The sequence below is a fragment of the Vigna unguiculata genome, chromosome 3 (genome assembly GCF_004118075.2).
Source record: "Vigna unguiculata cultivar IT97K-499-35 chromosome 3, ASM411807v1, whole genome shotgun sequence".
In the NCBI taxonomy this organism is placed as follows: domain Eukaryota; kingdom Viridiplantae; phylum Streptophyta; class Magnoliopsida; order Fabales; family Fabaceae; genus Vigna; species Vigna unguiculata.
Window position 1 is genome coordinate 52,560,889 of NC_040281.1, and position 12,628 is coordinate 52,573,516.

Sequence of the window (12,628 nt, forward strand, 5' to 3'; positions counted from 1 at the left end):
GTGAGATGTTACAATTGTTCTTTACATATTGTTTAACTTTTCTACTCTTTTCTAATGTGATTACAAAGTTATTTTAATGAAATCTTCATATTTTTTGCTTTTTAAATATTGAGTTTCATATATATATATATATATATATATATATATATAAAGAAAACTCATAAATAGCGACTAATAATAATTAATAATTATAATAACAAATTTAGATACTAATTTACTAAAGTCGACCAGAAAAAAAAATTATAAAATTAAAAATGATTATTTATTAAAATAGTCATTATTATAAATAAAAAATTATATTTGATCACTAAATTGATCTTTAAAATTAACTATCATAAATTTTGTAATTAAAAAAAATCGGCTGTCAAAATGATTTAATTTTTAAATTGGTCTCTAATTAATTAGTCACCAATTAAGTGACTAATTATAATTTTTTATTTATAATATTGACTATTTTAATAACTAATAAATTTTAATTTTATAATTTGATATTTAAATTGGTCATGACTAACTATAATTTAATTCGTAAAATTAATTTTTAATTAAGAATTTTTTTTTATAATTATATATATATATATATATATATATATATATATATATAAAATTTAAACTTTAAATCCTAATATCTCCGTTTTTTTCCTTCTTTACGTGTTTCTCCAATTAAATATAAAATTAAAACTATATATTTGTTTTATCGTAGAGAGACAACTCAGATCAATTGTAAACTATTTACTATGAAATTAAAACTGTCTACTTCTTCCATTTAAAAATAATATTGTCTTTATCTGATTTACAAAATTTAATTTTACACATCATATATATATATATATATATATATATATATATATATATTATTTCAAATTTAATTCCAAATAAAGTGCGTCAATACTTTTTTTAACGTATATAAAAGTTATGTATTAACTAAAAAAGTAAAGCTATTTTAATATAATTATTTCTAATGACAGATCCCTAAATTAATTTGGTAAAACTGAAATAAACGTACACAAATTTTAAATACAAAATATATTAAATATTCTAAAATTAAAAAAAATTCTAACATATTAATTACGGTGGACGGAGTTAAGTCATTTTGATAACCTAAATAAAAGAATAATTCATTATTAGATTTTCTGTAATTTATGTATATTTTAAAACAAAATCTACTAAAATATGAGTTAAATGTGTTTAATTAAAAGTGAATTATCCTGGTTAGAAGATACATTGCGAAGTCAAAACTGGGTATTGAGGAGGCGCGGGAAGTACAGGAAGAGTGGACCCAAACAAGATACGGTTGGCCTCCTCTGACCGTGACCAACGTTACTATTATTAATTCATTCAATAATAAAAGAAATAGGTAATAATAAAAGTAAGATTTTGATTTTGACCTCAGAAGAGAAGGGACAAGTGGAGGTGGCATAATCGCTTCTCATGGATTTCTAAAGATCTCTCAGATTTGGATTCTCCGAATCTATCGCCTTTATTATTTTCTTTTACTTTTCATCCATTTCATTTTTCATTTTTTTTATATTTATATTCATCACTCTCTCTCCTTTCCCTTCTAACAATATATAAATAAAATCCACCCATTTTTCTCTCTACTTTCTATTCTCACACCACCCACCTCTGCTCAGCTTTTCAGTTTCATGGCCATCACCGGTGAAATTTTCCGGCAAAACCTAACGGAGTTTCTCGAGGAGTCTCCTTCTGGCTCGCCGGAGCTTCACGTTCTTGCCGTTGATGACAGCCTCGTTGATCGCAAGGTCATTGAGCGGTTGCTCAAGATTTCTTCCTGCAAAGGTGACCTGGTGTTGCGAATGTCGTGTTTGTGATTTTCCTTTGCCAAATTGAGTTTATCTTCTGAAGGTTTTTTGCGTGTTTGGAATGGGTGTTTTCAGTGACGGTTGTGGAGAGTGGAACTCGTGCTCTTCAGTATTTGGGCTTGGACGGAGAGGCCGGTTCTCTCGGGTTCGATGTAAGCGAATTTTGCTATTTAGTTTTTGGCGTTGTTTTGACGTTGGTGGTTGAAATGGGTTGTTGCTAACGTATTCTATTTGTTTTTTGTTTATTGGCTGTGGTGACAGAGTGTGAAGGTTAATCTCATAATGACGGATTATTCCATGCCGGGGATGACAGGATACGAATTACTCAAGAAAATCAAGGTGTGTAGTGTGTTTGATTCTTATCCTCTGAAGGTTTTTGTGTTATTAGGATAATTCCTTTGATTTGAGGATTGATAGCTGCTTTTGTGTGTTGTTGAGGATGCTGGATTAGTTAGTTGGACGGACACAAAGTTTTATTGTATATTTGTGTTTTGGGTTGGGAGTTGATTCTTAATGACACTTCCTTCTGTTAAATTCAGCAGGAGTCTTCCGTGTTTAGAGAGATTCCAGTGGTGATCATGTCATCGGAGAATGTTTTGACTCGAATTGATAGGTAAACTCTCCATTAGCTTACACGTCTTTTGGATCTGTCATGGAATTGTACCAATGAACTCTTCGAATAATTTCTATGGTGTTTGTTGTTTGGTCTCAACTGGCATGGTGAAGTAGAAAATGTATATTGCATCTACAATAAGATAGTATTTTAGTGAAAAATGAGTATTTGGATACGATTGTGGAATCATTTCCATAAGTTGAATTTCAATTGATATCAACGTTTTTCTAACTCTAACCTCACACTGACAAGGATAGTTACTGATATACTACCTCAAAATGTTAGGTCCTTATCCTTGTGTAGATCTGACATATTGAATAGTAATTAAAGTTTCCCCAGAAATCTTTACACCCAATAGGTCATATGGTGGCACCGTGATTTGCTTATGCCATGATTAGCTCAACACTAATTATGCTGGAAACCATCCACTCATAACAAATCATTATAGGGATTGCATTGTCCTTGTGGTGATATAAGCTTTCTGGTAATTTATCAACTTGTACTAAAAAACACCTGGCACTAATGCATACTTGTTTTTGTAACCAGAGTATTTTCAGATACATGTATTTGTAACCAGTATTTATTTATAGGCATGTTTCTCAACAGTTGATTGTTACGACATGACAGGTGTATGGAGGAAGGAGCAGAGGAGTTTCTGTTGAAACCTGTAAAACTGTCAGATGTAAGACGTTTGAAAGATTTCATCATGAGAGGGAAAGCGAAGGAGGTTGAGAAAAAATCTCTGAAAAGAATGCGGTCAATTGATTGCAGTCCACCTCTCTCTGCAACATACTCATCCATCTCTCTTCCATGCGATCCATCAACATCATTGCTCTCAACATTATCCTCAAAGAAGGCTAGATTGTGATCACAGATTCACTACTGCCTGTCTCCAATTTTGTCGACACCAGGTGTTATGATCAAAGCATGTGGTGTGTTTTGCATTTGTTCACCAATCTATACCTTAGGAATCACAAAAGCAAATGTCAGAATCGCTATTTTTTTTTTTTGCCTCTTGTTTGTCATTTGATCTTGCTCATGTACAGTGGAAAATCATCAATGTATACCGAAATAGAGAGCTATTCTGCAGCATTTTCTTACCCAAATACCTCCATGACATTTTTGCTGTTTCCTATTCCTAAAAGGCCAAGAGTTGAAGATCTAGGAGTCGAAATTGAATGGTATTATGATTGATTAATAATCAATTGTCATTAATATTTTACAACCTACCAGAGAGCACTTAGAGGACAATATCCTGAAGATGCGGTTTTTGAATAGAATCTCTGTGAGAAGAGCCGACCGTGACAGTACAAGAAATAAGTAGCAATCAAAAGCCCTTCCAAAAAAACTTATTATCCAACGCAGCAGCAACTGCATTATTGTTGCCTCCAAGTTTCAAAGCATTGCATTATTCCAAATAGAAGGGTAATTAATTTTGTTCGTAATTACCACTTGCAATATATTCGAGTTGGTACACTTGGACCATTACACCCACCATAAACAAAGGAGCAATTATAACCAACCATCAATAAATTGTCTGACTGTATCATCTCATTGGCATCACTTATGAATTGACATTTGTGAGGGCAACTTATGCCCTGTTTACCTGGATAGGATTTTTAAATATCCAATCTAGGGATTTGTATTTTGGATATAAATCTATACATTTTGTTAGACAAGTTAAGATTTTTCAAATATTTGGATTAAATTTTAAATTAAAAATACAATTTAAAAATTAAGTTTAATTTTTGAAATTTGGTTTAATATAATTTTGTAATAAATGTTTTTTCGAAGTTTATTTTAATTATAAATTAATGAAAAGTAATAAGTATCTTCTAAGTATATTACGAAGTTCTTTTACTTGTTGAAACTGTGGCTCAGTGAAAAAGAAATGGGAACATTGGTAGAATAAAACTTTTGTTAAATTAATATTAATGTCCTTTTAAGAGTGGTCGTCTAATGTTTAATTAATAATTTGGTTCTAAAATTTATATTTATGATTTATTTTTATCTTTATAATTTTTTATCTCAATTGAAATTATATATTGTTTAAATTAATTTTGTATGAAACAAGTGTTAGTATCGTTAGGAAGTTATCACGTGTAAATTCAAACCCCATTATCTCTCTAATCTTTTTTATTTTTTGCGACACAATTTTATCAAAATTGTCTCTACCGTTTTCAGATCCAAGATCTTCATTTTTGTCAATTGCATCTTCGAGATGGACACATTAACCCAGTTGTGAGTTTTGGGTTTGTTTCCAAGATTCGTGGAGGACGATGCTAATGAGAAAAAGACCACATTGTTTCCATATAAAAAATAAATGGACTAAATTACTAATTAAGTCTTTTATTTGGTCACCTTCAAACGACCTTAATGCCAATTTAATGGAAGGACAACATTGACTTTATTCAACAAATATTGGGACTTAATTGAGTCAAAAATAAATATAGGAACCAAAACAAATTGAAGGCCTAAATATAAGAATCATGGTCCTCTTTTATTAGTTCATTAAATTAATTGGTTGAAAAAATATAATTTTCAAAGTCTACACTTAAAATGAATTTGACTCCGATACAAAATTATAATTAATTCAAATATTTTTAATAGTATCACAAAAATGTAAAATATTTTAAATTGTAATTGGATTCTCAAATATTTTACACTAATTAAAATATATTTACGACATAATCTTTACTATTTGTAACTTAACAAGAAAGTTAAGGATCAATCCAACTTGTCTGACTGGGCCGACTCAACCTAACTTGAATTTGGCTCGACTCAACTCGACATTGTTCGATTTGGGTTCGATCTTATTTGGCCCTGTCTCAGGTTGAATCATCCTAACATGATCAGAACTTGACCTGACATCGATCCAATGTGAGTTGAACTTGATTTGACTTGACATTGATCTCACACAACTCAACCCAATATGGGCCTAACTAAAAGTGGATCTAATTTAATTCGACTTGGTCTTATGTGAGTCCAACTTAACTTAACATGGGCATAACTCTACATGATACTTAACTTCAAAATGAACCCAAAAGTAAACTTGACTAAACTCAATCAGAAGTAAACCGAACTCAATTTAACACAAGATAAACATAACTTGAGTTAACTTGAAGTAAACTCAATTTAATTCAATATTAAGTGGACTCAACCCTACTCACCAAGAGAAAAAATGTGTTGAAAAAAATGATAATAAAGAAAAACTTCTTTCAAAATGAAGGACAACATGGAAGAGATCTCCCAGGGGCCAGTTACTAAAACAAAAGATGAATAAGTTGTTAATAAATAGTAATTAATAATTTTTAATATTTTTTAAATAATTATTCAATCGTTATATATACTTTAGGAATGTTGTTAAATAAATTTTATGAAAGTACTTACTTAAGAGGGCTGAAATCACTCACGGAAGCTTTTTCACATAAAAACTTTTTTTTATCGGTTCATATAACAATTTATAAGTATTTCAAAGTTGAAATCTCTATTTAAGTAAAACTCCGGAATTTTGTAATTGTAATTTACTTAATTTTGTATGTGAATGGGGAGTACCAAAGACTAATTAATTAAATATTTGAAAATTATACTTAATAGGTTTTTTATGCATATTTTTTTAATAATGTTTTCAATTTCATCAGATAAACAATTTATTCTCAAACAATGTATCATCTCAGTCAATCTTAGATTATATGCTCAACTTCACATACATCACTCATTTGCTTTGATCGAGCATTTATTTTTTATCTTTAACCCATCAAACTTCCTTAAAAATAAAACATTAAAATATGCAACTTGCTTCGAAATTGCAAAACAAGCAGTAATTTTATAAAAAAGTGAATAATAAATAATTTAAAATAATAATAATTAATAATTTTAAAAGAATTAAACACTTAAAAAGTACGTAATTTCTTTATCTATTTTAAGAATGTTACAATATAAAATATATTCAAAATTTCCCTTCAAAATTGCAAATTAATCGAACTCTGAAAAATAAATGCATCTATTAAATATATGAATACGAAAAATTATAAATTAATTATATTTGAGCATGAATAATATCTGATTTTTTATTTTTTAAATTGAGTATGAAAATAAGTATATGTATGTATTATCCCATGTTTTATCTCTATTTTATGTCATTAGTATTTATATTTAATTTATTAAGTAATCCAATAACCTTGTATAAATCTTTATTTTCATAAATTTCTTACGTTTATATGTATATAATCATTTTTTATAATTATTTTGACCTTTATTTAATTCTTATTTGATATTTTTTAATTTTTATATAATTATAATATGTAAATCGTTTTAATATTTAATACTTTTTAATATGTTAAAAGCTCTAATACAAAAACAGGTGTTATGTATATGTTTTGAGAGATGGAAATGGAACGAAACAAATTTATCGCAGAAGCATGGGAATGGGTTGGTTGAGAGTAAGTTTTTACTATAAATGGAGTCTACGGTCACGGAAAGGAATATTTTTAAATTGCATTTTTCAAAATATAAACTATTCAAATTACATATTATTCGTAATATACTCATAATAACATGATATATTGTTTATTACTAGAATTTGATTTATAAAAAAGAGGTAAATTGACTTTAATATTAATCCATTATACTATAGAAAAGGTTAGAATTCGATTAGTTAGAAATCAAATTTTAACCTAATATTTATATTTTTAGAAAAATGGAAATAATGAAATTTTCTAAAAGTAAAAAAAAATAGTTAATATTTTACATTGGTAATATTCAAATTTTATTTTATAATAATTCAAATAATTTGTTAAATGTAATTAATGTTAAGAGTTTGTAATAAAAAATAAAAATTTAAATATTGACTTAAATTAATAATTTTAAATTTATTGAATGATTTAATAATATAAAATATAAAATAATATATACATATTTATGAAATTAAATTTAATGTAGTATTTTGTCTCTAATATTTTATTTATCTAAGATACATATTTATGTTAAGTGTAATAAATATCATAGATTTGAATATTGAACTTTTTGTCAAATAATATCAGTAAAATTTATTTCATTAAATAAAATGATAAATATACTAATATATATATATATATATATATATATATATATATATATATATTGTAATATGAAAAATAAATAATAACACAATTAAAATTATTTACATTTTACGAATTTTTAAAATATTGTAACCATTTTAATAAATCTATTAAGTTAATTATGTAATATATGAAATGATATGTTAAATTCAGTTTTTGATATTGTTAATAAAATAGTATTGTTGAAAAATATTAATTTTTGCGTATTGAAGTTTTGTAATTTAAAATCAAGAACATTTTAAATTGCTTAATAGTGAGAAAAATAACAAAAATTTAAATTTAAAATTATATTTTAAATTAATAATTCAACTTAATATTGTAAATATTTTTTTATTTATTTTAATGTACTAATAGTTATGTCTTGACATTGAAATATTTCAAGTTAATATTTAAAATGAGTATTAAAAATACCATTCATTAAGATGATATGAAAAATTTACAAATTTAAATTAATATAATAATAAATATTAAGTACAAAATTTTTATTTATAATTATTCAATTAAAAATAGTTAATTTAGGCTATTGATTTATATAAAAATTTTCGAAATATTTCTAAACAAAATTAAATTATAACAATTTTAGATTTAAAAAAAATTAAGATATTTATTTGACAATTATTTCAAGAATAATCACATATTTACATTAATTTTTTATTTAATAAGCACACATAATATAAAACATTAACTGAATTCAAATAAACTAACAGAATTAAAGTAAACTAATAAAATTACAATTAATATAATAAGACTGTAGATTTTTTTCTTATTAGGTTAAAAACTAAATATTAATTACTTATTATACTCAACCATACATCTATCCATTTTTTTATTTTTACAGTTAAATAAAAATCCTTCTTTTGTTCCAAAACCAACGAAACACTCGAAAGGTAAATTCAATAAACTTTTCAACCTATATATTTTATGTCTTGTGAATTTCATCCCGTACATGATCATCTGCAATAGCCCAATAAGACACTTCGAAATTTGAAACATAAATAAGGCTTATTACAAATCCAATGAAGTTGCATCATCGCTGTTCTATCTAAGGTGTCATTGCTAAAAATGTACATAAAGTGAGTCGGCACCAAATACAACCCCAGATGGTGAACACTGCACATAAGAGGTAAAGTCTCTGTATTAACATTGTTCCATCTGCAATCTCTCCCTCTAAAAATTTCATTACGAAACTCACTACAAAAAACATTACACACCCCGCTTGAAAATGATGACAGTTGCACGGTATGATTGCTTAAAGCCACCTCCAAAAATAATTTTACAAAGTGCAAAATTGAAATATATGTAGACATGGTAGAAGCCAAATCCATGTGACATTTTGGCCATCTTTTCTGTCATCATATCAACTTTAAGAGGAAAATTCTAAGCCTGGCGAACCCGATCTCGCCAAGATCCCTTTTGCTTGGCCAGCAACTGAAATCAAATATAACAGGGTTACTTGCATTATTTGTTATACTCATCCATACCATATCCTCTGTTGTATAGAAAAATGCTTACAGTTTCACTTAACAGGCTTGTAACCAGATTTTTTTTATCAATCTCCTTCTCGTTCTCCCTTTCAGGTTCACTATCTGTACTAGTGGGAGGTGGAAGCGCCGGAGTACCAAACATTGCTTCTTCATGAGCAGCTTGTACTTGTTCCTCCCTCCTAGCCTACGTAACAATATGAAATTCAGTTTTCCAAACAATGATCAGACATGTCCATCAAAGAGGAACCAAACTACTATTCAAAGATACCTGAACTGCAGAAAATCTGAAACTTTGACCGATGTGTTTGACTAAGGATGCATCATCTTCAGCAACTGCAGATGGAAGGCGTGTACAATCAGTTCGATTATGTTCAAAAAAATCCATCACTACTAACTGTCATTACAAGCATATATACCTGAAAACACCATCATTCAACAATGGAAAAGTAGGAAGTCTTAACAAAAACATATAAATAACAGACAAACATACAATTAATTACTCAACAATACTGAGAAAGGTGTTCTTTTAATTTCCAATAACAAGATACAGAAAATGTTAACTAGATTAACAGGAGAAGCACAGGGAGACCCAAGAAATGTCTACATAGAAATGAACAATGTAAAAATCTTCTAGTTTTAGTGACTTTTACCAAGAACGGGGAACAACTAGCAGTCAAAGCAAATTGTACAGCTCCAAAAAGGAATTAAAAACAAAGGATTAAATTGAATAATTCATAGGAACACAACAAATAGAAAGCTCACAAATATATTAAGAAACAAGTCTGACCTTCAACTTCTTCATCATCAAGAGGGGCATCCTTGTTAAACTCAAATCGCTCCCAGCCCACGCCCTTTTCTGAATCATGTGCAGCTACATTTAAAAGTATCAAGTATATTAGAAAAGAATTCAATACCATACGGAGTACGGACAAACCATCTCATTTTGTAAGCTAGAGAGCAAATATTTATAATTTATATCAACATTAAAATTTTGGTTTGTAATAGCTAGCTCTATAGATATATATGAGTAGATAGTAGCAACCTTAACTAACTAGTAGTTTCTAACCGCAAATGATCATAACTACAAGAAGACCAGAGAAGGCAAGGATACTATTCGAGGCAAAAACTAAGTTTTCCGTGTAAGATTAGCATAACCATTTCATTCTCAAACTAGTCCACTACAGCAAAGATTTCCAGAACATTCAATATCAGTGCATCTAACATCAGAATTCGATACATCAACAAAAATAATTCATTTCAAAACATATGGTGAAAATGCATTAAGAACTACCGATAATTTCTGCCTTGGGAGATCTATTGGCTTACCAGTTTCTGAGAGCTGAAGCTTCATCTTGGCTTTAACTCTTTCAGCAGATGACTGTAGACAATAGCAACAAAAGATGTCCACGAATCATGACAAACAAAATCGAGGCAATAGTAGACAGAATTTATAAAAAGAGTGTCCAGACACGAAAGCAACATCTTCACCAGGCCAAGGCGAGAGAAAAAAAAAATGGAACGTACCATACGGTCATAACCTTGAATTAGGTTGGAATAATCAGTCCCAACATTCTTTCCCTTTCTCGCTTCACTGACTTTCCCTGTATCATTCGCCTCCTTCTCCGACCTACGCTGTCTGCGAGGAGAAACGCTTCTGCTTCTACTTCTACGCCTCCCTCTCTCCCTATTCCTGTCCCCTTCGGAATCCCTATACCTATATCTGTCTCTACTCCTGCTTCGCCTCCGCGATTCCCTGTATCTGTCTCTGCTCCTGCTTCGTCTTCTACTCCTATCCCTGCTGGAAACCCTAGGCTCGGAAGATGGCTTTTTCTTGAGCTTGTCGTGAATGGATTGCAGTTGCGCTTGCTTCTCCGACTCAGAAGGAGCGGAGGTGGCATTAACTTGCGGTTGCTTGTCGGAGTGGGAGGGGGTGGAGGAGGCTTTGACGAATTTGGAGAGAAAGGAGGAGGAGGAGGCGAGGGCGGAGCCGGGTTTGGGAACGTCGTCGTTTGATGCGGAAGAGGAAAAGCCGAGACCTTGTTTAAATCTTGCGGCCCCCTCGCCCTTCCGGGTCAACTCGTCGTAGTAAGCCGCTGCTTTTTCTTCTTCCATCTCTATTCTCTATTCTCTCTACTCATCATTTCTCGTTCTTCATCCCACACCTTCACAAAGTACCAATCCCTTTCTGGAAAATGTGGGAGATGTATAAACTAAATAGAATACAATGAAGGAAATTTTAAGATTTTTATATAATTGCATGAATAACTACTGTATTTATTTTACATTTTTCTTATTCCGATCCCTTTTTATTTTATTTTCAAGATATTTATTTTGACAGAGTTCAGATTTGAGGTGTCTAGGTATTTGTTCTAAATCTTTGAGGTACATTCAATTTTTGTAGATAAAATATAATTAAACATTTTTAAAACGTTAAAAATCAATTGATGTGTTTTTTTTATGGAACTTCTAAGGTTTTGAGCATCAATCATAATTTTAACGAAACTGCAAGAATCAACGTATTTAAAAAATTATCCAAATAATAATATTGTTCGAAAACATTACGTCATATAAAAAAAGACGTATTCATATGAAATATATTAATTTCTTCTCAATTCATAGAAAAAGTCAAATTTGGACATATAACTTGGTTTGCAGTTAATATATATATATAAAGTTAGTTTTAACTTCAGAATTAATAGGATAGCTATGTTTTAGTTAAATTGTTAAAGATTTTAAGGTATTTGTTCTTTATAGTAAAAAGGAACCGAACTAATGGGTGTTATTAGTATATTTTATGATTTTCATTTTCTTGTTTAAGTGTCATTCTCCACTAACTTTATAGTTGGGTTAATTACTCATATAATCTATGCTTTGGTAGAAATATATCGAGTTTTTAAAAAATTTTCAATTGTGTCTTAGGTTTGTTTAAAAAAAAAAAAAATACTAATAGCATTAACAGTGTACCAAACATTATGTAATTTTTTATTATTTTGTTTATATTTTATTTTACGTACTTTTTTATTTTTTTTTATAAAAAATTTTGTTGTCACGTGGTAAGACATGAGTCGGTGTCAACCTCGTTGTCTTTATTTTAATTTAGTCTTTTATAGGTCTTTTTATTCAATTTAGTAATAAATATATATATTTTTAATTCAATTTTGTAATAATTGTTTAATAATTAAAATATTTTTTTAATATATTTTTATAAGATTAAAACTAATTAAATATAAATATGTTATAAAATTAACTAGTAATTTTTAAAACAAATTTTAATGGTGAAAGAAATTATTAACAAAACAGGTTAATAATATAATATTTTGAACCATCATTTATAATAAAAGTATCAATATAAAATTTATAAAAGTAATAATTTCGTTCTTAAGAGACAATATTTAATCACCGGTCTTGTTCTATCTTCATTTCTCTTTCTGGTTTTTAACTTTAAAAAAAGGTTATGAAAAGTTATTCTATTAAAATTTGGTTAAAATATTTGTTGGTTTACGTTTTTATACCAAAATCTTAAATAGATCCCCAGATTTTTGTAGTCTCAATTAGGTTCATATTTTTTAAGATATGTAACAATTATGTCATTTTCGTTAGTAGAGTATTAAC

General features: G+C 28.6%; 2 protein-coding genes across 3 annotated transcripts; one reads left to right on the forward strand and one right to left on the reverse strand.

Moving 5' to 3' along the window:
* Positions 1–1,420: 1,420 nt before the first annotated feature.
* LOC114176638 (two-component response regulator ARR5-like) lies at positions 1,421–3,539 on the forward strand. 2 transcript variants are annotated; one of them, XM_028061746.1, is made up of 5 exons: positions 1,421–1,797; positions 1,896–1,972; positions 2,082–2,159; positions 2,360–2,433; positions 3,061–3,539. In XM_028061746.1, the coding sequence occupies exons 1-5, from the start codon at positions 1,644–1,646 to the stop codon at positions 3,299–3,301; spliced, it is 624 nt and encodes a 207-aa protein (XP_027917547.1). In that variant the 5' UTR covers positions 1,421–1,643; the 3' UTR covers positions 3,302–3,539. The 2 variants fall into 2 exon arrangements, with proteins under 2 accessions (XP_027917547.1, XP_027917549.1); XM_028061748.1 differs by having other exon boundaries at positions 1,435–1,797; positions 2,363–2,433.
* Positions 3,540–8,500: 4,961 nt separating this feature from the next.
* LOC114175196 (serine/threonine-protein kinase fray2) lies at positions 8,501–11,235 on the reverse strand. Its single transcript, XM_028059960.1, has 6 exons — positions 10,541–11,235; positions 10,343–10,394; positions 9,804–9,887; positions 9,285–9,349; positions 9,045–9,200; positions 8,501–8,960 (listed from the first exon to the last, which is right to left on the reverse strand). The coding sequence occupies exons 1-6, from the start codon at positions 11,126–11,128 to the stop codon at positions 8,910–8,912; spliced, it is 996 nt and encodes a 331-aa protein (XP_027915761.1). The 5' UTR covers positions 11,129–11,235; the 3' UTR covers positions 8,501–8,909.
* Positions 11,236–12,628: the final 1,393 nt, after the last annotated feature.

Excerpts from the sequence above, each read along its gene's own strand:
- LOC114176638 (XM_028061746.1), top strand. The coding sequence starts at position 1,644 with ATGGCCATCACCGGTGAAATTTTCCGGCAAAACCTAACGGAGTTTCTC. Across the intron at positions 1,798-1,895 it reads CAAGATTTCTTCCTGCAAAG|TGACGGTTGTGGAGAGTGGA; the intron begins GTGACCTGGTGT and ends GGGTGTTTTCAG. Across the intron at positions 2,434-3,060 it reads GTTTTGACTCGAATTGATAG|GTGTATGGAGGAAGGAGCAG; the intron begins GTAAACTCTCCA and ends ACGACATGACAG.
- LOC114175196 (XM_028059960.1), bottom strand. The coding sequence starts at position 11,128 with ATGGAAGAAGAAAAAGCAGCGGCTTACTACGACGAGTTGACCCGGAAG. Across the intron at positions 10,395-10,540 it reads TTCAAGGTTATGACCGTATG|TCATCTGCTGAAAGAGTTAA; the intron begins GTACGTTCCATT and ends TATTGTCTACAG. Across the intron at positions 9,201-9,284 it reads TCAGATTTTCTGCAGTTCAG|GCTAGGAGGGAGGAACAAGT; the intron begins GTATCTTTGAAT and ends ATTGTTACGTAG.